Source organism: Haemaphysalis longicornis, unplaced genomic scaffold, assembly GCF_048455015.1.
Source record: "Haemaphysalis longicornis isolate Haplotype H1 unplaced genomic scaffold, Haemaphysalis longicornis Haplotype H1 scaffold_2, whole genome shotgun sequence".
Taxonomy (NCBI): Eukaryota; Metazoa; Arthropoda; class Arachnida; order Ixodida; family Ixodidae; genus Haemaphysalis; species Haemaphysalis longicornis.
Window position 1 is genome coordinate 164,619,045 of NW_027526295.1, and position 20,741 is coordinate 164,639,785.

Below are 20,741 nucleotides of genomic sequence, written 5' to 3' on the forward strand. Positions count from 1 at the left end.
AAAAAAGAATTGCAAGTTTCAGTGTTAGGCAGTTTCGTGCTGCATGTATGTGCAAGTAAAAATTTCTATATAAGAGCTTGCTCTAGCTGTAAATAGATGTGTTATGTCTTAAATTGTATTGCTGTGGAACTTCGCAAATACATTCTTGTCTGGTATTTACCGTATTTATTCGAATGTAGGCCGGCCCCGATTCTAAGCCGACCCCCGAAAGTCCGATGGCGCGGGGAAAAAAAAAAAAAAAAAAAAACTTACCTCGAATGTAGGCCGAACAAAAAGGCGAGGTCAGCGTTCACAAAAAGAAAACACGTTTATTGAACATGAAGACGCGGTGCTGGAACTCAATCAGTTTCTCTTGAAAATCACCGGGCAACTTCTGGACGATTGAGGTTCGACAACGGAGGCTAAAGCCGAAGTGCTTCATGAATTTCTGTAGCCAGCCCCGACTGGCTTTGAAGTGTGCCCGCGATAAGCCTTGCACTATGGAGTCTCAGACAGTATATTTCAATACTACAGCGATGGTTGTGACGACACGTCCACCTCCGTCATGCCCATGCCGACGCCATCCTCTACACCACAACACCTCTACACCACAACTCCTCTACACCACAACACCTCTACACCACAACAGTTTGATATATCAGTATTTCAAAAAAACTATCGGCTTAGATTCGAATAAATACGGTATTCCTATGAATTACAGGGTGAATGCTCCGTGCACTTCTTGAATTGTACATATTCTCTAATGGTTCTGCAGCACAGTTTTAGTGTTCAAGGATTATTTATTTTTTAAATATGAAAAAACGACACATAATGCCAACCCAGAAGTTCACTTTGCCGCAAAGTGTGTATATTTTTTCTAACTTCACCTCGAGGTATATATGCACACTTTGGGTTGGCTTTTTCTCATAGCTCCACAGCTGCAAAAATAATGGCAAGTCATTCACTCTGTGTGATATAACAAGTGTCACGAAATGGCACACTTGTGCTGCATTGTGCGCTTGCTCCCTACCGCTCCAAAGTTTACTCTGGTTGGAAAGAATTACTGGAAGGGTGACACCATCTATTCTTGACAAGCTGTGTCGATTTGGGGGTGCAGTTTTTTTAGCCAGCTCACAGGAGGAAACCCAGCTCACATGTACTGGAAACCAAGTGTGAAAAACTGAGCATACAGAAACAGAAGCTCCCGAAATACTTGGCACTCATAGTGCTCGTAAGTTAGCCTCAACATATTTGTTTAATAATACTTACGGTCTATAGCTTTCCACAACGGATAATTGCACAGGGTTGGTACCTTACAAACACCAAGAGCAAAGCAGATATCAGCGGTCTTAACAGTATTTGAAATAGAGTTGCATTTTTTTCGCGTGCAATTCTCACTGATGCACATGTGTGTCTACGCATGTTTTCACCTAAAGGGGACCCGTCGAGCGAACTGGTGCGGCACTTCCTTATTGAACCCACCGCCAAGGGAGTTCGACTCAAGGGCTGTGCCAATGAGCCTGTCTTTGGTAAGGGTTTCTCTTGCTTTCTCAACTCAGTGTCGCATCTCATTACTTTGACCTCAGCTAATGCGGCCTGGCAGCGATGACAATTTTACGGGAGAAGTCATCCGCCTGTAGTGAACATACTGTCAAACACCTCCCACGAGTACGAAATTCTCATTGCAACAAAATGTTTTCGGATCCCCAGCGAACGTTCACGAAAGCCCATGTATTTCATATCTCGCAGCAACAAAATGTTTTTGGACAGCCATCCCGCTAACGAAATTCGCTGCAAGTCCGGTTGGCATTTTGTGTGCCCATTTGAGGCTAACATGTCCGAAAAGTGCTCAATTGCATTTTTTGTGGACTCAAATTGCGTAAACTTTCGCCACTGCGTGCTGGCATGGCTGTGGTAAAAGAGAGAACAGTCCTTGAATACACACTGCACGCTTCGCCCCTCCCAGGTTTCATGTTAGTGGAGGTGGCCCGGGATCTTTTAATCTCAATATTCACTCACCTCCAAAAATGCGGTCCATTACCATATGTACAAATATATATGTGTGTCTTCTGTAGGGAGTCTGTCTGCCCTGGTCTATCAGCACTCCATCACGCCACTGGCTCTTCCTTGCCGACTGCTGCTGCCAGAATCTGGTAAGTGCCTCCAACCAATGTCTCATCGCTTTTACCTATGCAATGCTTTATTTGGGAAATCATCACTAGGTGCTCATCCTAGCATTGTGCCCAGGCATAGTACTATACACAAAGTCGAAAGCTGCTGCGAGTTGTCAGTTACTTTCCTTAGTAGACTCAAGCATGCTGAGGGTTGTACTTAATATGGCTTTTCAGAATGGCTGCTCTCAACACTTTCACTGTCGCTGATGTACCCGCACATTTTTGCGTTTCCTCTCCACAGTGTCACTGACGTATTGGTACGTTGTCCATTCAGCATTCAAAAATCCACGCCGAAACATGCCGGTACTGTTTACGCCATCTGTTGAAGCTTTCTAGAAGCGTGTATTTTTCACCCCGCACTATGTTGGTGCGTATTGTTGCGTCCGACAGCTGTAGACAGTGTAGATATGTAGATAGGGTAGCGACGGACCTATTTATTAGGCATGGCCCTTTGCTTACCATAGTAAAGGCCAGGCAGCAAGGGTGTTTGGATGGTGGGTCTCAGTGAGGATGGCTGACTCACTCTAGAAAGAGGCACAGGCGCAGGATTCTTGTACATGCCCACGAAGGGGGTTGTCATGGTATCCATGCTACAATATATTGAGAAGTACGGAGCGACCACAGCCACCCTTCGTCGCTGTGGGGCATGGTCGCTCCTCGTGCTCTTGGGTTGAGTGACCATGTAGTGCGCATGCGATTACGAGGTTGTTCTGCCATCTAATGCAGGTTGGAAGTTTTTTTCTCCTGTTTATGTGTCTGCTACGGCGCGCCAAGTTAGGTGGGCACGCCATTGCCTCTCCAATAGACAAAGCATGACTCGATCACGGCTTTAGCTCGCTCACTGTGTCCTCATTTGCCGCTGTCAGCAGAAAACGAGGCTGTTATATCCACGTTGTGTTCACTTTCAATTTCTATTTGCCTCCTTGATCTCACAAAGCTCCATTTCTGTGCGTTGTGCGGGCTGCTGAAACTGCTCCCTCCGTGCGCGTAGTTACTTTAGGATGGCTGACCGCACGGGCCCCTCAACTGCGGACAGGAGCGCTTCTCATCCAAGGAATGGTTGAGTTCCCCAGCATCAGATTCTGATAATAAAGCGATGGGGCCGTCGTCCCGGAAGCGTGCATGACAAACCGAAAATATGTGGAACAAAGGCGATTTCTCACCCACACTGTTTCCTTTTGATATGTCATGTTCCGGACGCAGTCATAATCAAATAAATTGCTATGCTTGTTCCCTGGGATTCCTGAAACGAAGCCGACACTGGGGGTGTGTCACTGCCAGAAATGCCCGACAGTGAAAGGGTTAATGCATTTTTCTTGGAATGAACTGGACAGTGGTAGACAACGAAACTCAAAACTGGAGTTGTACACGACCTTACATTCGTGTTCAGGTGATAGAATCTCATCTATTGCCCCCACTATGGCATGCCTGTCCGCCCAAGTGTGGCGACGGCTTTCTGAATCACAAATTTGAAACGATTCACCCTAGAATCTGCTTGAAATCAGTGGAACGGCACTTGTAATAAAAAAAATTGTAAAGCAATTATGTGCCGCTACGCAAAACGACGTCATGGATATGATGGGGGTATAATTTTATGATTGACAATTAGTTATGATTTCGCTGTTGTGTGATATTATGACCGACAACGAGTCGGGGTTTTGTGACCGTGTGATTTTATGGCCTGCATCGAGATGAAACTTTACAATCACACGTGTGCCACTGGATCTGCATGGTAATGCTGGTTCTCCATGGCATAAACCATTAGTCTGTTCTAGCCGATTTGTCGCTAGTTTTTATGACGGCAAATAAATCAGCACTCCCCTTACGCCTCTTCTTGCTTGGGTGTTGTCTTCAATCGTCCCTTTTGTTAAGACAAGAAAAAATGTGCAGCACAGTTGAATGGAGGGTCATGGGAGCAAGCACCTGCTACTGCTGCGGCGAGTGTGCATTCTCGGGCAAAAAGAGAGAGCGTATGGCACCACCGTTCAAAAGGGTTGCGTTATTTTTACACCTGCTGCCACAGTAATGTGCGCTTGCTCAGGAAGCACTTCAATGAGATGTGAGAGGGTGTAACCTCGATGAGAGAATTGGCATGGTGACTTTTTGGTCACACCGTAACAACCACGATGAGCGATGTCTTGACAGCCAAACTGTAATAGTTCATTGAAGGAGTTAGTTGCTTCCTTTTGCTGCCCAAGCTGATAACAAACAACGAGCTTAGAGATTGACACTGTGGTTCGAACTTTTGTCGTGCAGAAATTGGAGGTGAGCCCTTCTGGACTGGCGATGTTGTGGACAGCACCACGGCACCAACCACTGCAGCCACGGCTTCTAGTCTCATGCAGCAGGGAGCTGGTGAGCACTTGGTTCCTCCGAAAAATTTTTTTTTTACTACCTTCCGGAAAGTCTTTTTTTTTTTTTGCATATCGCATGTAGAATAACAGAACAAGTTAATTACAAAATAATAACAAAATTGCAAATTGAACATTGTTTGTTCTAGCACTCTCTAGTTGTGACATTTCACACAGCACTATTTGCACGAGGTGAGAAATAAGATGAAACCAGCTGAATGTGAATGTGAAACAGTTTTTTATTTTATTTTTTCTCACCTCCAATATCGCGTAATTTTGATGTGGCATCAGGAACAGGTATGCATAGTAGTGCCACGGACAAGGTTCTACGTGACTACAAGCCAAATGGAATCAACAAGTCCTAACCTCTGCATTTTTTTGTCATTCTTTTGTTTGTTCAAGAGTGACTTGAAACAACGACTTAGTGTACTCCCCTCCAAGGTGATGTCCAATGATTGTCACTTCCAAAAAAATGAAGGAAGCTCACACTTAAAGCAACAATAATGGAGTGAAGGTCGTTGCCGCAGCGAAGAAGGAGCAAATCGGCTGCAGTCGTGGACTTAAGCCGTCATGATGTTTGTGAAGGTTGCGTACAGCTTCGCTACCGTCAACTCTTACACGTTAGTATGAGCTTCCGTCATTTTTTTTTTTTAGCTTTAAAACATGAAATAAAAAGTAGAGTTTTCAATACTGTACTGACACGGAATTTTTGTGTCACGTTTTTTTGCTTTTATGGGTGCCTACCAGCCCACTAATCATAGAATGGCACATTCATACCTGCTAGGTTTGCTGGGATGGCATTAGGGAGATCTGACCGGGGGCAGGGGAAGGCGGGGGGAGGGGGTAGTAGCAACAACAGAATGGGTTACTTTACACACATTTTTTTTTTATTTACTTACAACATAGCAGGAAATGAACTGTTTCGTTTCTTCATCAAAACTACCAACAAGCTACACCAATTAAATGTTCGATGTGGCTGATGCCGCCCTTTTCAGAAAGTCCTGGAAATAGTACTGCAAGTGCAATACAAAACAGAAGGAACTGAACTGTGTTGTTGTTTCGTCTAAACTAACAACAAGCTACACCACAGGAGACTTCCTAAATCTTCAGAACGGCCATCCAGAACGGCCGTGCTCATGCGTAAATGAAAGTGGCGGCGGTGCTGCGTTTCTATAAACAGTAAACTAACAATGGGACGAACAGGTTCACCGTCTGAGCATGGCCGACTACGCTTTTTAAGCACTTCACTGATAACGATGCCAATCGGTGTCGGGTTGGATTGTCAGGTATACCTCTGGCGCATTGTGGCCAGACTGGGGAAAAGATTTGGCCAAAGACGGGTGCGTTTTCGGCAGATTTTTGTTTCGGTTGTACAATCGTACAAAACCATGAAAATTCGGGAGCCTCCCGGAAAATTCGGGAAACCTGGCAGGTATGCAAATTAGATGGTTGGTCGCCGTGTAAATAATTATTTACAGCCTTGTTTATTCGCGTCAGTTTCGGTTTTGACAAAACGAACACTGCGGCAGCTGTCATGACAGGAGGGCATTTGAGACGTCACCGTTCTCGTCGCACCTATGCTGGTGTAAACGTGTGCTCGAGTGCTTGCACACACACCCAGACCGGCCGTGGTCTCCACCATCTCCACACATCCGGGCTGCATGACATAAGTCCGAAAACTCATGATGTGATACACACACCAGAGCAGCGCACCAACTGGCTGCGCACCAACCGCAGCCAGTGCGTTGACCACGTCACGGAGACCCTCACATCGGCAGCTTGGGGCCAGGAGGAACAGATGGCATCATGCTTATGCCAATTGCAAAAGGGTATCCGATCTGAGCTTTCTCATCTGCGCAAAGATTAAAATGCATTTAAATTATGTCATACTGAACGGTTACTGTTGTAACGTGCTAGGAGATATCTCCATACACAAAGGAAGCCTTTTACATAGTTGTCTCAGCTTGGACATTTTGTGTCAGTCCTCCTCTAAGTTCTGAATATTCACTCAGCCCTGCGTTATTCCTGCGTGCAGCGTGCAACGTGCTCTACCTGTGCACCATGGACATGGAGTCGCTGACGGGGCCCCAGGCGGTGCGGCGTGCCATGGCTGAGCTGCTGGCCATCTCGCCCCCGCCTGTGCCCACTGTGGTCCACTTCAAGGTCTCCTCGCAGGGCATCACCCTCACCGACAGCAACAGGAAGTATGTGTCGTACCACGGTCTTTGGTTTCTGGGACTTCGCAAGTAATGCAACTATGGCTGCAAACGACCATGTTACTGGCATGTGTCAAGCCAAGAACAGTGGGTCTATCACAGTGTTATCTATTGTCTCAACATTCTGTATTGTCTGTATCACAGGGAAAATTTTCTTTTATAGAAAAACAGCACAGAGGGAAAAACACTATACCATAGTTGGCTTGCAGCTTCGGAGTCACAGGAATGAAGATGAACTTTAGCTTTGTTGGCTTCATATCTTCTTGAAACAAAACAAAACAAAACAAAACAACAACAACAACAACAACAAAAAACAGGAGGGAGAATTGTTGTGCAGTCGCTGGTCCATTTGTCCAAGCCACTATAGTTAATCTCTCTTCACTCCTTCCAGGCTTTTCTTCAGGAGGCATTACGCGCTGAACGCGATCAGCTTCTGTGGCACTGACCCTGAGGACCGGCGCTGGGCTCAGAAAGACGAAGATGCTGGCATCACTGTCACTGCCAGGTACACGTCTTTCTAGAGATCATTTTTCGTGCAGTCGTGCATTCTTTACTAGTTTATCACAAGAAGTCGATATACTTTGCTTGTGGGTGCAAATGCATGGGTGTGATATTAAGCTTACAAAGGCATTGCTCTAATGTCCTGATGTCCACCATGGAAGTTAAAAGCCTAATTAGTGCTTCTTGGAGAGATTTGATGGCCAGAGGGATCCCTGAGATGTCAACTAAACTAAATGTCATTAAAATTGTTTGTAACTGGGAAATGCAACGAATGTGGCATTGTATTGAGTTCACATTCACCTAGATGTTTCTATTTGTTCCATTTCATGCATGCTTTGAAACGTTGAATTTGCCTTTGTCCTATACACACGGCACATAAGTGATCAGTCCACATTGCACTGCATAATCACCGTCACCGTCACATGTCTTCCCTGGTGTCATTTTTCGTGCAGTCCTGCGTTCTTTGCTGTTTATCACAAGAAGTCGATACATTAACATTAATTTGTTGACATGCCTTCGGGCTTTACACTTCTGGCCGGCCGAAAATTGGGACAGTAGAGAGAGAATTTTTCATAACCTCGCTCATAAAGGGATGCAATCCTGATTTAATTTTGTTTCTAGTTCACTGCTTTCATGCTTGTTTTACCTTGAATAACCTCACGTGGGTATACTTCTTAATGGGGTTCACACTTTTAGACATGCTGGCTTAACAGGCAACTCCTCGAGCAATGCAGCCAAGGTAAAAACAGGCAGCCATGGCTACCACTAAATATTAACTAGCTAGTTATGCCTGAAATTCTCATAGAAATTTCCCCCTATTTTTTTGTCAGCCTTAGGCTAACGCCACAAGTATTTCATCCTCATGAACAACGGTGGGCTTGGGACACCAGATTTTTTCACCTGTGAGCATAATACAGAATAGTTTGCCTAGGATTGATCAGAGCGGCCAATATTCTGTGTAGCCGATTTTTCAAGTGCATGAGTGATGGTGCGACCTTTTTTTTTTTTTCTTTTTCTCTTCTTTTTTTTTCCCCCTCTGCTTCACCCCACAGGTGCTTTGGCTTTGTTGCTCGTAAACCGGCCAGCAAAACCGACAACCAGTGTCACCTGTTTGCTGAGCTGGACCCCGAACAGCCAGCATCGGCTATCGTCAACTTTGTTGGCAAAGTCATGGACTCGGCTGGCATATCAGCAACGCGGGCGAACATGATTTAGGCTGCATTTCTTTTGCTCTCGCGCTCCTGTACAAAGCTATTGTGAGCTATCTAGCCGTTTTCCCACAAGGTTAGTGACGCTCCAAGACAACTGCTGCTACGAAGGCACACAAAAGGCGATACATGCAGTGGAATATGGCAGGCCACACCACGAGATGAATTTGCTGCTGGTGTTCCTATTAGCGCCATGCCTGCGCCACATAAGCCCAAAGTGCCGAGTGCAATTACCTGATGTGCGTAAGCAACAACTTGCCTTTAAATGTTTATTGTAGTTAACAAGACTAAGAGCGTTTAGACAAAGCTATGAAATATCAAAGCGGCTTGAGGTTACAAATGAGCGGGAGAACCATTGATATTTGTTTGTATGTTGTCAGAGAAAGGAGGTTTTAGAAAGCGTCTGTCATGTAGTATGATTACCTGAGCCTCATTTGGTGAAGATGAACTGCATTAGCATAGCAAGCTACGTTTTGAATATCTGGGGTAAAAAATATGCTTAGGTATCTGATTTTCATCGTGGGAAATACAAATTGTCATTTTTCTTACACCTGTTTGCACAGAGAGCAAAGGTTGGGATGCTAAGACAATGGCTATTCTTTTTTGCATCTTCGCACATCTTGTTTCAGAGAAAATGAGAAACGAGTTTCTATGTGCCTGCTTTTAACCTTGTTTTTTTTTTTATGGCAGAATCTGCCGTGTGTCACAAAGAAGTTTCAAGGAAGACATTTGCTAGCTTTTTTTAATTCTGGAGGTTTTCGCATGATTTGATGCTTTGTGTGGTTGATTTTGTACTAGAAGCCCCAGGTGGGTCAAAGTGGAGCTTCAAAGATCTTAATTTTTCCGTAATGGCGTTAAAGTAGACACATGTTTTGTTTTATGTACATACATATATCAAGATAAAAAGTTGCATTAGTTCCTGCATTAATTAAAATGCACGTTCTCACCAATTACAACTATCTTTTTGTTGCATCAATGTTGTCCAGTGCTTTGACAATTTGCCAATTTGCATAGAAGTGATCAATCATAAGTTTATCAGTAGGAGCAAAAGGGGTTATCTTAAAAGTATTCTATTTTGTTTTGTTTTAACAGCATGAAACCTGCATGCCACAAAAAAGCACTTGGCTATACCACGAGCATGATGTTAAGTGTCACCTTGGAGAGGCAACTGGTTCAGTCTTAGGATAGTAAGAGGCTGTTCACTCATGAACTCTAAAAGCGGTCAGGTGGCGTACTTTACGTAGAGCACGGTAGTAATATTTATACCTTCGCAACTACTAGCCGACCACTTTCATGCTTAGAAATGACTCGTTCTCTTGCGAGTGCATGGCAGAACTCGTTTATGACAGAGTGTTGGCTAAATAGCGTGGTTATTTTTATGGAGTTTCAATTCAAGACTGCCTCGCACAGTTGGGACGTTGATGACAGATGCCCCGACCCTACTGGCTATAGCGAAGGAGTCGCGTCGGTTATGTAAGATCAACAAAGCTATGAATTGCTGCGACAGCTGCGCTAAGTGTGCAGCTAATATTTTTAAAGAAGAAGCCAGCGATCAATTTGCGCCGCTGCATTTGTGTACCTTTCAGGCCCGCTTTTTTACTGCTGCCTACATTGCGCTGAAGTGTGCATTTTACTGAGCATCTAATGACCGTACTACGCCTTGCTGTTTGATGGTTACAACTTTTTGTAGCGGCTGTATTGAGTGTGGCCTTTTTATTAGCCTGGCGGGTAAAGATGCTCCAATGTGTCAACAGTTGTTGTGCCTGATGCATTGATGTTCGTGAAACTACTGCTTCCTATGTTGATCCTCTACTTCGGTGCAATGTCTTGCCCACCAGAGAGTTTGGCAAGAACAAACCCCGGTTCACTATGCCGTCAGCACGTATAAATGTGTCTTCACATGGTATACGCACAAATTGTCTTGCCAGAATCATTGTGGCAAGCCGGCAGTTACTTTTTTTCTCGCGATTGTTTATTAGACGCACAGCCTTATGGTAAGTGTTCACTGTTCAAAATGTGAATCTGCATTCGTGCAGTGCTTCATAACATATTCTATACATATAAATATTATATATAAGATGCTGCTGTTGATGTTTTCTTTGTAGATTGTCATAGAAGTGCCATCTTTTAACAGATTTTTTTTGTCTCGCTAATAAAGTGATGTGGCTGTATGTTGAGCACTCACTTCTTGTACTGCTGGAAGTAGGTGCACACTCTCCCAGTCAAAAGTCGGAATGCAGATATCACTTGAGTAAGCAGAAATGTTCACTAACCATGGCAGTTTCTTTGAGTACATTTAATAGGACAGTGATCAAAGTGCTCCCTTGGAGAACACCATGCTCAAGGATATGAAATGGGCTAAAAGTAGCATTTTTATGAAGGAAATCAATATTTCAGGAAGCATTCACCTACGAGTTATATTGAATTTTAAAGACCGCCTAAAGCATGCACGTGACTGACTATAAAATGCCCCAGAAATATCCAGAAATAATAAAATGCCCAATAAATATACCCAGAGCTGCAGTAAGTGTTAGCTTTCTCTGAAGCTTTTTTATGTGTTACAAATAAGATATGGTAAGTACAGAGTTAGTGTTCTTTGCCACAATTTCGGAAAACCGTCGCAGTGACTCAGTGGCTATGGCGTTGCACTGTGGGCCGCAAGGACACGGATTCGATTCCTGGCCGTGGCAGCTACGTTTCTGATTGAGGCGAAATGTAAAAACGCCTGTGTGTTTGAGATTTCGGCGCACGTTAAAGATTCCCAGGTGGTCAAAATTAATCCGGAGCCCTCCACTACGGCGCGCCTCGTCGCCTGTGCAGCGTCGGCGCGTTACACCCTACAATCGATCAATCAATTACAATTTGGAAAAACCAGACATCTGCTGTGAAAGCCCTCCACGTGCCTCTTGAAACTAGTCATGTAACCGCTTAAAGTGCGGGACTAGATATAGTGCAGGTTTTTGTGACCACCAGTCTGTCTGCCATGGAAATCAATGTGCGTACTACTTAAAACACACTTGTCCAAAGCACAGCACTAGTTGCAGGGCGATTTCCAGGGGTGCTCGTTTCTAAATGGGTGCAGTGGGTGTGTCACTTCATGGTTGCAGAAAAAAAAAAAAAAAAAAAGGAGGCTGATGCAGCACATTGAAGAACACATGATGCACCCGCTTGTTCGGACATTGCTGTTAGACATTTCCAGTCGCGTGATAACCTGAACTACCCTTTTGATTTGTGCACCTCTGGAGATGGGAAGCCACGACACTGTTAGTTGTCTCTACTAAAATGTTATGCCGATGGGAATCCGCCTTTCTCACCGACAGCAAATGAGGTAACAGCAGCAGCTATATCAGCCATGCTGCCGCCGTAACCACCGTTCTACGAAATGTAAAGAAACGACACAGGCTTTCCCTCAAAAGAATGAAAAGGAAGTTTAAAGGCGGGTTCACGATTTGGAAAAACTGTGCAGTAGGAGCTGATCAGAAAAAAAAAAAAAACGAAATGCCTGCGTTCATAGGTGGTGTGCATTTCAGGGATGGTATATAAAGAACGCTTGAAAGGTAGGTTGTGCATGTAGCTTTCACATATGTGTGTTTTGGTGTATAATATGGTAGCGCTTATGGGCTACTGAACGGTCAAAGGAGCGTGCGGCAGCTCTCCTGTATCAGTGTTGCTCAAGAGTGAGAATGTGCTTGTGAGGTGTACGGAATCCCGTAGCTATGATACGTGCATTCTACAGCAATGCAGTTATAGGCGAACTACTTTTTTTTTTTTGCATCCATAGGGCGAGAACAGCCGCTCCATCCTCACTTTGGCCAACCCTCTCCCTTGGCTACCAGGTCGCTTCCAGCGCTCCATTTTTAGGAAACGTCCGATATCAATAGGAGGCAAAGCTAAATGCGGGGAAACATCCACCAGCTTCTATGCATTCTGGTCATATATCCAAGGGTATGCCCCAGAGAGCACAACTCAAGCATTTTCTATCGATACATGGTAGGCAGCCCTGACCAGCTACTGTCAGGTGATTGAGACGGCCAAGGAAGGAGCTGCTGCATTTGGGACCCTTGTGTTGGTGTTCAACACTTGGGCTCCCTAACATACATGTTAATACCTTTTGTCAAACTACTGCTGTATGTTACAAATGTAATCACTCTATCTCACCCCTCTCAGCAAAAAAACAAAAACAAAAGAAACAAGTTCGTTCTGGCCCCTGCGGTTGAGAATGAACACCTCGAAACACTGACACTTTCTTGCCCAAATTATCCAATATCCCTCATCCTACGCTTCAGTCAGTAAAAAACACTGCTATTAGTTTTTCTCTCTTCGTTAGTCTTCTGTGCTTGGAAAGCATAAATAGTAAATGCAGCAGCTCCGTTTTAAAATGCTCCCTTGACGTCGAAAAAACGCTATTGCGTCAAACATCTGAAGACATAAGCGAGATCATGCGTAAGCCGGAGAAGTATGAAGTATCTGTAACCTGTAATTTAAATCAATTAATAGTGCTTGCAAAAATTTCCTGGGTGAATGTTAAAATATCGCTATCCCACCAGTCTACGCTTGTTGTTAAAGCAATATCCCAAGAGAAAATGGTAGCTGGTCCCAACTGGCTTATTGTTAAATCACAGCTGGTCTCAGCTGGGAAAGAAAACAGGAAAAAGAAACAGCAGAGAGAAATGAAAGCATACAAATTTATTTCTAGGCAAACAGGGCATCATTGGCCATGGACCAAAGGCAGAGAGAGCTACAAAACACGTTCTCTTTCAGTCAAAACACCAAGTTATTCAGCCTTCAGTGTCCCTTTAAACACCACTCCTGGAAACTAGCACACGACTAGAAGGGTACAGTGGACCCATTCACAAACTAATCATCAAGTGGACAATCGAAGGCTTCACCCATGCCAAGTTGTGTTTGCCTCGTAGCTTCCCTGCTGACCAACAGCTCCTTGGCTGGCTTTGGCTAAACGTCTTGCTCCACGCTGTCTTCAACCTCCTCAACGAAGGTGTGACCCAGCAGCACCATTTCGTGGCAGGGTCTCCCAGCTTGTGGTGCTTTCGTCTATGACAGCAGGAATGCTCACTGGGCTCATTTTGCGACTACGCTTGGGGCTTTTTAGCTCCCCTTCTTCCGTGGTGTCACCATGGATGCTTTCAGATCAACTGTGCTCACTTTGAATTTTTGTTGGCACTTTCCGAGTCACTGTTGCGGTACAGAACAACTTCTCATCGGCCACGTTCAGGATCTCGCCTCCTTTCCTCAGCGTACCGAAGATCTCTCCCCCGTGCACTATGGGTTTTCTTAACCCGCCAAGCAGGTTAACAAAACCCATAGTGCACGGGGAGAGATCACTTCCCTTCTGGTTTTCTTAACCCGCAAGGCGGGTAAAGAAAATCTTGAATTCACAGCGTAAAACAAGAAACGAGGACGTCCTAGTTTCTTGTTTGCGCTGTGAATTCAAAATTATGGAACACCAACTCGCCCAAGCATCAACTATACAGCCTCAACTTTAACCGGGTTAAGATAACCAGAAGGTAAGACACCGTGAACCGTGAACAACTGGGCAAATTCGTACGGGTCGATTCCCTCCCCTCCATGCTTCTTGAACCCTATGCCAGATTTAGTGAGCAGCCGGATGGAATTCCCGCACTGGTCCCCTTCAAGACAGAAGTTGAACTGCCAGGTGGAAGGGTTAGGGTTAGGCTTGTCGCTTGCGTCCGGGAAAGTAGGGTCCACGCGGAAAATGTCGCGCAAGTTGACGTTGTCACGCACCATCGCGTACTGGTAGACAGAGGGCCCGACCTGAGGATGATTGCCGGTGCTGACCAGAACGCCCAGGAACGTTGTGGTCGGGTCAACGTAGTCTTGCGTAGGCCTACGCATCTCGCGTGGCGTAGGATCCGTGGCAAGCGCTTTGAGTCCGTTGTTCGCGCCTTCAGCTCTCGCAGCGTCGTCACCGTTGGGGCTGCTGCGTTGACAGGTGGAACGGAGCAGGAAGAAATCGCTCTGCCCAGCGGATGGCTTCTTGGAGCAGTGCCGAAGTACAGAAAAGATGTCGACTTCAGCGTGCACTGGCACTGCTGGCACCCATGACTGGCAGAAACGCCGATTCGTCTTGACGATGGTGATGATACTGACTGCGCTCTGTGTATTTATCTTCTTCATCTCATTCATATGCGCTTTTTTCAAGAATCCAGTTCTGTTTGCTACGTGAAAATTTAAATGTATGACGTACAAAATATTATCAAACAAGAAGCTTTTGGTGTTTGCCAGACTTTATGTAGCACGCGTGTTCTCGTGTTTACGCGTTGAGATTCTTTCATTGCAGCGCTTAATCGCGAGGTTTCTTGGTGAGAGAGTACATTATCACAAACGGTAATGCACTCACTCACACTCTGCCTCGATGGAACTCTGGATCATATGCAACGGCCCCGAGGACCGCAACAGCGACAGTGCCGAAATCGTCGTTTAGTGGTAGCAGACGACGTACGGGCACCTGAGCGATCATGTGGTATTTTGATCAAAATGAGATTTTTTTTCGTGAGTCTGAGGCTGTTTGAAAGGGGAAATCACTTTTTTCAGCCTTCATATGCCCTGTTTGAGGTAAGTTTTGTTTTGGCAAGACGCAATACGAAGAAAAATCAAAGCCGTTCCACTCAATGTGAAAGCTCTCGAAAGTGCAGAGCAGTGATTCGTCGTAACGTGCTGTAGCGCCGTTATCCGCTCACTGCTATTGGCGGTGAGATGTTTGAGTGGCACGACCTGGCTCTGACGTCAGCTTAGGGACCCGCGCCGCTGTCGTCTGCTACACGCGCGCCGCTGATACACTCGCGCCGATGTCGTCTGCTTGTGAGAGGCAGCAGTGCCTGCGCTATAAATCGCCCGTTTTGATGCTGTAGTGCATTAAGAATCGTATTTCCAGTAGTTCAGTTATTTTGGCAGATTCTGTCACCTCTGAATAATTTCAAGCTGTATGCCGCACAAGTTTGCAATACACGAGATAGAGACCAACTTTCTTTAGAGGATCTGTCAGATGATCGTGTGTAACTCGTCCTTTCTTGCTTACTTGAGAGGTTCAGTGCTCATAGCTTTCCGTTAAGCTTACAAAATGCGTTAGCTTCCCTAAAAATGTTTCTTGAGATGCTCTTATGGAGGCTTAACATACTAATGCTACGCAACATGCAGCGTGTCCCTACACGTGCATCGCACAGCAGGAAATAAAAATGATGTCTTCTATTTCTTTTGTAGTTGTCGAATTGTATCAGATAATTTTTTTTTTCTGAGCCCAACGCATTAATTTTTCTGCACCGTCACAAACGTCCAATTAAAAGGTTTAGGGATGTTTGGGACACTCACAAAGTTCATGTGGATATTTTGTTTAGGCTGTAAGGCATACAGACATTTTTTAGAAATTGGCTTTTGTTATCGCCGCGTTCAAGAAGGTGCACATCCGCAGAGTGAGTTGTTTATTCACATGCAAATGCAATGAGAAGGTTTGTGCTACGCCACCACGAAACGGTGTAGACAACGCTTTCCAGAGTACTCGAAGGCAGCTTTTGCGCCCGGAATTTCTGTCGTAACCATCTTTATCGTAACCAATTCAATCTCAACCCGAACATTTGAGACGTGATTACGGTGTTGAAGGATTGATATACTCGCTAACGAACGCAACAAACAGTATAAGTGCCGGTTTTCTGTATGACAAGAAACGAAACCGATGAATATGTCCAAGCAGCTCTTCAAGCGTAAAGAACAAATCCTGGCCTACTCGTAAGACTTTCCATGAATTAAAGAAAATTACTCTTGCTCTCTTGTCCTGGACCGAGGAGCCCGCCCACTAACCAGCTCGATTTTACTGTTAAATAAAGCTTTCTTCTCCCCCTCCTTTTACTCCTCCTCCCAATCTTTAGTGCAGTTTTACTATGACGCATATCTGAATACTGGAAAGATATGGCTGTGACAGATGTACCGAAATATCCCTCCAGGTCTGAACAAACATAGTGTTCCTGTATTTTTACCGTACATATGTGACTCGTTTTGCTCAGTAACCCTCCACACTGGTTAGAAGCTTGGTATAAAACCAGAACACGCCGGTACACACAGTAGGTTATTTGGAACTGAACCTGCATCTGTATCGCCCCGTAGTGCATGTCGGCATACTTTCATGCCATGAAAACGTAACCTGATGTGATACAGTACTTTCTAGCGTTCTGAAAGGTTGCAAAAACTGTTTTATGTTACATGCTATTACCGGGAATTCTAATGCCTTCTGCCAAAGCCGACAGCCCCAAAGGCCTGGAATTTGTTTCGGTGTTGCATTTTCGCTGTCGTCAATTATTGGACTCTGGGTGTTCTCTTTTTTAGAAAGATTGCTGAATACAGAAGCTGACGCATAGCTCAGCCTCTTCGCGCTCCGCACAGGACCGGCTTCGCAGGAAAGGGCGACGCCTACAATGTTTCTTCCGAAGCGGTATCAAAAACTACACTTTAAATCCCGTCCAGAGCTACTGTATGCAATTTTAAGTCTTTTGTTTTGATAAAAAGTTACGCATACGCAAAATCTGGTGCGTAAAATCATCAAAAGTCAACCGAGTGCAAAGAAACAGCAGGGAGAGCGAGCCCGAGTGAAGCAGACGACAAATGCGAGAATCCCTAAGCCGGCGTCACGGAGGCGCGCTTTGCAGCGCCGCCCGTGGTCGCGCTCACCGCCAATATGCAATTCAAATTTCCCACCTTCACAGTGCTCGCGTGCACCCTGCCTGAAACTGCGCAGCGGGAGTTCTGTTCTTTTAGTGCTTGCTTTTCTTCCCGCACGTGCCGGCGATGCACTGCCGCATTTTTTTTTCGCTAACTATCGTAAAAACCAACCCAACGAGCCAACGAGCGTCCCTAATTAAATGAACGCGGGCGCTGCCGGTTAATTACGCATATTTTGCCTCAAATGTAGCTACAGTTTTCTTTGCGCTAAACAACGGGGAGATGTATGACAAGCGCCAGCGGCTCACGAGTTTCGAACGCTTATGACTGTATAAACCGCTTGGCTTTCGAAGCGTTTGGGTTGCGCAGCGACAACAGCCGCTACGACGGAACGCCGTGTGGCTGGCTCTACTTGGGTCCAGCTAGCGATCGAGCTACGACGACAAGGCGAGCCGCTAAAGTGCTCTGCACTTAATAAATAAGAAACCACTCTGACCACATAGAGCGCATGTTCGCAATTTGAATATTGTGACATTTTGTAAATGCTAATCTTCAGCCACACAACGCGCGTCACTGCAAGGGTTGAAAGATGACGCGAGACTCTCTGGCTGAAAGGGTTAAAGTTGCCCGTTGGTGTGACACCATGACAGCTGTGCATTTAGTGTGGGGGTGCAACCAGGCGCTCGACACGTACGATTAGGTCACGGAAGTTCGGAGTTACTGCCTTGAGAGAGCAGATCCTCTATCTACCACGTCCTTGTGTCCACGCAGGCATGCGTAATACCTGGGAAGAAAAACACGGTCACAAATAAAACAACGTAAGGGACCGTCCCATCTGTCCCTTACGTTGAGCTCGCTTTCCTGCTCCTAGATTACCTGCGCTGTAAGCAAGGAAGCCACGCCGACAGCAGTAACTGCAACTACGCTGATCGGCGCAAATGGACGCGGCACAGTCGTTCTCGACACGAATGAGATTTCCTTTCCGACCGCCGACGAACAGCTCGAGCGCATTCCTTGGAAGCCCGTTGTGACTTTCGGCTATCAAGGGGAGAGAATTTTCGGCACCAATTTGAACCTCTGATGTCATATGTCACGTGACAACCCTTGGTGACGTAGTTGGTAGCGCCAAGTTTGAAGTTTTTGAAGAGCTGCCTTCGTGCTGGCTTTCTTGCACGGCAACAGCGCCATGCAAAGAAGCCTTGTTTGTGTGCTAAAATAGAAAACACATTGTTTGAACGCATTCAAACGATACTGGAATAGACTGCCGCCACGATTTTAACTTATGCTATGGCAGTTCATTTAGTATTTTGGAGCATCACTTATTTTACTACACAACACAAACATAAAGAATGCAGCGATGCCCTCAATAGCCCACGTTCCTTTCCATCGTTTCTGTTTCAAGCTTTTATCACATCATTAGTCATCCCCAATACCAGGCACCTTGTGTTCTAACTGAAGGTTGAAACTTCGGAGAAAGTAAAAAAAAACTGACTCCAATCCACGCTGTGAAGGTGGTTGGAAAGCAAAGCTTTAAACGACACCCACAATAATTGCCCATGCGACGTCACTTGAATTCATACACGTGGCTCTACAAAGAGTGAAACCAGAGATTCTGCCAGCCGTTACCTGGAATTCGCCGCGGTGGCGTCCCGAACGCAGGAATGTCGGCCACAGCCTAGCTTGAGCGGCGCACACCGCTGCTGTAGCCCGGCCATGCGTCGGCGGGAATAGAACGGAGAGGAGCGTCTTTCGAAGGGTGAGACAGCGGAACCTAGCCATCCTGATGTGCTAGCTCGGGGCTAGACCATCGCGCGACACAAGCGCAGACACCTCAACAATTTGGCATGTGATCTTAGTGATTCCCATTTATACAGATTTAAACTAGTTATTTTATAAGTTTGATAATTGCGAGAAAGCTGAGGGAACTTTTATAATCGCCATTTATCAGACACAGTTGCTCCTTTCGCATTTTGTAATGCCTCTTAAAACACAACTGAATTGGTGCTCATCGGTATAGAAAACGGAGTCCCATTCGTGGCAAGCAGTGCGCAAAAGGTAGCGTTTCTCTAGCACTCAGATACCTTTATGTGATCTCGGCATTTTGTTTTCCCGCCCTGCAAACCAACCCTTGACGTATCTTTGCCGTACGCTCACTTAATTCCGTCGGGTCCGGGTTACCCAGCAGGTGCTGTCGAAAAAGTTAATCAAGCTGTGCGAAGGAAGCGCGCAATGGTATCGAACCAGCGTCAAAACAGGCCCAGAACAACTGCCGCTAAAGCAGACGACAAAGCCGTACGTACCGCCGACCCGCCAGCCGGTGCGAGCAGTCACATGCGTGGGGGGAACGCTGGGTAATAACGCCCTATCGCCGCGCCATCTACACTGTTCTCCCTGAGTGAAAAGCGCTCTCCCCATCCCCAGCCGCGTTGGGAGATTCTTGTCCCGCACGCCACGAAAGAACCGTTGGCAGGTCGAGGTAGAAAGCATTGCTTTAAAAACAACAAACTGTTGGTATCCCATAAAGAAAATAAATAGTAGTATCCACTCCTTTTTATTTAACTTTAAAAAAGGAAGCTAAAATTTCCAAGTTGAACCCAACTTAAGACTGAGAAGAAAAAAAAAGAAAAAAAAAACTAGACACTCTCAAGTGCCAAACGTACATTTTTTTTTTGCAGTACATACGATTATACTGTTGTGGAACATCAATAGCCTGAGTTCTCATTTAATTAGATTATACCTATATTAAAAGGCATTAGTACTCTGGTCAAGAAAATTTACCTTACGTGGTCAAGAAATATCTCAAGTTAGGGAATTAGAAAAAAAGTAATTTAACAGACACCTGGTTCTACACTTCCACGCAAAAGACTTCATAGTGATGCAAGCATTCATTATTACTGATAATTATTTGACGGGTTTTTGCATTACTTGTGCGTTAATGAAACTGTTTACCAGTACTAATAGCTGGACTCACTAACATTTGAGAGGAATACTAAGCTTCTGCATAGGAAGAAGTGGCAAGCACCTGAAATGCAACCTGATGATGTAAACGAAACAGTCTGACGCATATGCTGCTAGAGCGTCGGCCCTGGATAGGTAGTGGCCGCAGGTTCAAACCCTTTTGAACACACTTGAAACACACATGAAAAATTAATTTCAATATAACTGAGGGGGACACTAGGTTACACTTCTGACAAGGCATACGCAGAAATGGGAGAGCACACCCATGACTTACATCACGGTTAAGGCCGCGAATCACAGTAAAATTTGGGTCGCCCAGTGGTCTTTCTCTTGCACTTGTTTCTGTTTCGGTAGTAATTACGTCTAATTATACTAAAATCCCAGTAGATGCAACGTTAGTAGATGGGGAGTGTTTGTTGTACGTCTATACAACTCTTTATTTTCAGGTAAGCTGATGCTTTCTAACTTAAAGGGCACCACTACAGTGTGCCTGGATATGCCCTTCTGTGTGGCACGCCTTGTTAGCAAAGAGTGTCTCTATGGCAACAAAAGACACAAAAGGTAGAAGTCAGAACGTGTGGCTTCCACTCAAGAAAGTGGAACGAGTGAACTTTTGCCAAGCGAAAAATCAAAGCACAGGGGGTGTAAAAAAAAAAAAAAAAAGAC

The 20,741-nt window shown here is 45.3% G+C and overlaps 1 protein-coding gene across 14 annotated transcripts in view; it reads left to right on the top strand.

Moving 5' to 3' along the window:
- LOC144169428 (tensin-3-like) overlaps window positions 1-10,600 on the top strand; it is a 292,831-nt gene extending 282,231 nt beyond the window's left edge. For all 14 annotated transcript variants that reach the window (XM_077698569.1, XM_077698567.1, XM_077698574.1 and 11 more), the window contains 6 exons: window positions 1,416-1,508; window positions 2,055-2,132; window positions 4,410-4,508; window positions 6,540-6,708; window positions 7,112-7,225; window positions 8,274-10,600. In XM_077698569.1, coding sequence (XP_077554695.1) covers window positions 1,416-1,508; window positions 2,055-2,132; window positions 4,410-4,508; window positions 6,540-6,708; window positions 7,112-7,225; window positions 8,274-8,436 — 716 coding nt within the window. In that variant the 3' untranslated portion in view covers window positions 8,437-10,600. The remainder of the gene's footprint in view (window positions 1-1,415; window positions 1,509-2,054; window positions 2,133-4,409; window positions 4,509-6,539; window positions 6,709-7,111; window positions 7,226-8,273) is intronic.
- Window positions 10,601-20,741: the final 10,141 nt, after the last annotated feature.